A 2,346-nucleotide genomic window follows, 5' to 3' on the forward strand; every position below is an offset into this window, starting at 1 on the left:
TCGAGTGCATGATCCATGTCCAAAACAATGACATAACATCCCATTCTCATGTTCATGATCGTCAACAAAAGTACTAACATCTTTCGTGCTGTTTCTTTTATTTTCCTCGAACGGCATTCATAAATTATTTTTCGAAGGAATTAGCAAATTCCAATCTCAAAATTAACGCTTCCTTTAATTGCTAGCTTTGATGAATACTTATTCGGTCCAAATCATCGCCGTGACTATGACACGTACAATTTTGGTTGAAATTTCATGTTTGCATTCACACACACAAGATGTTAGTGAGAGGAATTCTTTGTCATGAGAGGAATAATGAGTTTAAACATAACTGAAACCTTTTGGCAATTGCACGCTATTTGCCTAAATGCACATGTTTGGGATAGAGACAAAACCACGGATAGCCGAATCGCGAGACGGAAGGAAAGCAGATCGTCTCGGAAGATGATCACGAACCAGAAGGTAAGAAAGTGGGTCCTGAACCTGCGTTTCGCATGCCACCATCTCCACCAGGGAAGCTGCTGAGCGTCAGCTCGAGGGAGGCGTCGTCGAAGCACAAGGCTGGGTACGTCTCCCCGATTCTCGATCTCTCCGAACCGGTCCCCGAGTCATCGCTTCCTCGTAAAGGAAAGAGTTGCAGCGTTTCAAGGATCCCTGCGCTCCTATCTGCGGCGACGCCCGAGTCTCCGGGGTCGAAAAGCCCATGCGAGTCGGTGCCCGTCTCGGACGTGCAACTGCTTCCGGAAGAGATGAAGCCGTCGCGACCTAAGCAAGAAGAATCCTGCAATGGTTAACCAAGTCAATCAACACGGGCAGTTTCACCAGTCATGGAGACGAATCACCTCATAACAGATTGAATATTTCATGGGAAAAAAATGCTTACTCATTCCTAAAGTCAAACTTATAAATGCAATACCAAATTACCAATATTGATTAGAGGAGACATCTAAACTGCTCTTCCTTTTTATCAGGATCTAAGCGAAAAGCAAGACACTCTTCAACTAAAGCGCAACACATCCACTATTTACAATCCAAAAAAATAACACTTACAGAATTGACGAAAGTTTATACTGGCTCACCAGCTCGACCAGGTAAAATATGAGATGTGTTTGTTTGTACATTTTGTGTTTGAAAGTTGCTTTCATGAAGCTTAAGATGTTTTGATAATTGGTCGTTTTTCATGCATTTACAGTTGATTCTAACAAGTGGCTTGTGCTTCTTTTAGTATAACTTTTATCATGATCTTCTGGTCGATGTGAAATTCAGCTTCATCTTCATCGGTGGTGCTTCCTTACTTCTAAGTGTAACTTAAACTAATTGAATCATATGTACACTTTAACCAACCATGTAAGGAATTCAACAGGCCTCGCTTTTTTTCTCTACACACCATTGTAACATCAATTGCTGGTAGTTGATGGACGTATGGAAATGAAACAACAGATGCATGCTTCAGCTTTTTATGGGCATACTGAGGTTGAAGTTCAGTAAGAATGTTATTATAATTAGACAAGAAGGCCTTTCGACGAGCTTGTTACCGGACGATGACCACTGTTCGCTATCACTGAGCCACAGCTTCTGCGACACACTTGCCCTGCAGAAAGTACATTTCCCGAGCAGGAAGTAGCTACTGTGTTAAGACCAGGAAAATGAAAGACAGAAAAAGAGAGATATGTTGCATTAGATATACCAACAACAACATTGGTGTTGAGAATAGAGGTCGACTTGGAAGCAAAATCGCCATAGGAACTCCATCGATGGACGGCGACGGGGGTAGCAGTGGTGGTGGCGGCCGTGGTCCTCTGTGCGGCGAAGTCTGCATCGAGCCTTTTCTTCTGTCTCTCCCTGGCCTTGTGGTTCTGGAACCAGTAGAAGACGTTCTTCCCCTCTATCCTGCCATACTGCCTGAGCCTCGCCGATATCCTCTGTATCTGCTCCGCAGTGGGCGACCTCAATCCATTGCCGTAGTACAGCTCCTTCAGTATGCGTATCTGCTCAGCTGTTGGTACCCACCTCGTGCTCGTTTGCCTACACAAGTAGCTGCTTCTGTTACTGCTGCTGTCACCACTGCCATCCTTCTGTTGAATCTCCTCGCCGGACTCCATACCACAAAGCATAGAGAGATGAATAATAGCCAGTGTCTAGCTAGTAGCAGGAGCAGAAGAATCGGTGGCTGCTGCCGTTGAAGAATGGGGAGGGAGTCGATTGCCTTCATTATTGAAGGACATATATAAACATGACTAGAACATTAATGGTGGAAGTTTTTCAGTTTGATGGTGAGGTGTTGAAGGATCACATGAGGAGCGGAGGAGGCAGAGAAGAAATTGAAGAGCATCTGAGGGAGAGGGA

General features: G+C 44.5%; 1 protein-coding gene across 2 annotated transcripts; it reads right to left on the bottom strand.

Moving 5' to 3' along the window:
• Nucleotides 1–253: 253 nt before the first annotated feature.
• Nucleotides 254–2,346, bottom strand: LOC116261120 (protein WUSCHEL-like). Of its 2 annotated transcripts, XM_031639741.1 has the most exons (3): nt 1,688–2,346; nt 1,536–1,591; nt 254–781 (listed from the first exon to the last, which is right to left on the bottom strand). In XM_031639741.1, exons 1-3 carry the CDS (start codon nt 2,112–2,114, stop codon nt 449–451), a joined length of 816 nt encoding a protein of 271 aa, XP_031495601.1. In that variant the 5' UTR covers nt 2,115–2,346; the 3' UTR covers nt 254–448. The 2 variants fall into 2 exon arrangements, with proteins under 2 accessions (XP_031495601.1, XP_031495600.1); XM_031639740.1 differs by having other exon boundaries at nt 1,536–2,346.

Source organism: Nymphaea colorata, chromosome 9 (assembly GCF_008831285.2).
Source record: "Nymphaea colorata isolate Beijing-Zhang1983 chromosome 9, ASM883128v2, whole genome shotgun sequence".
NCBI classification, from domain to species: Eukaryota; Viridiplantae; Streptophyta; class Magnoliopsida; order Nymphaeales; family Nymphaeaceae; genus Nymphaea; species Nymphaea colorata.

Bases quoted from the DNA above. Each gene is read 5' to 3' on its own strand.
- LOC116261120 (XM_031639740.1), bottom strand. From the start codon at position 2,114: ATGCTTTGTGGTATGGAGTCCGGCGAGGAGATTCAACAGAAGGATGGC. The intron at 782-1,535 runs GTAACAAGCTCG...TAACCATTGCAG, and splicing joins CGAACAGTGGTCATCGTCCG to GATTCTTCTTGCTTAGGTCG.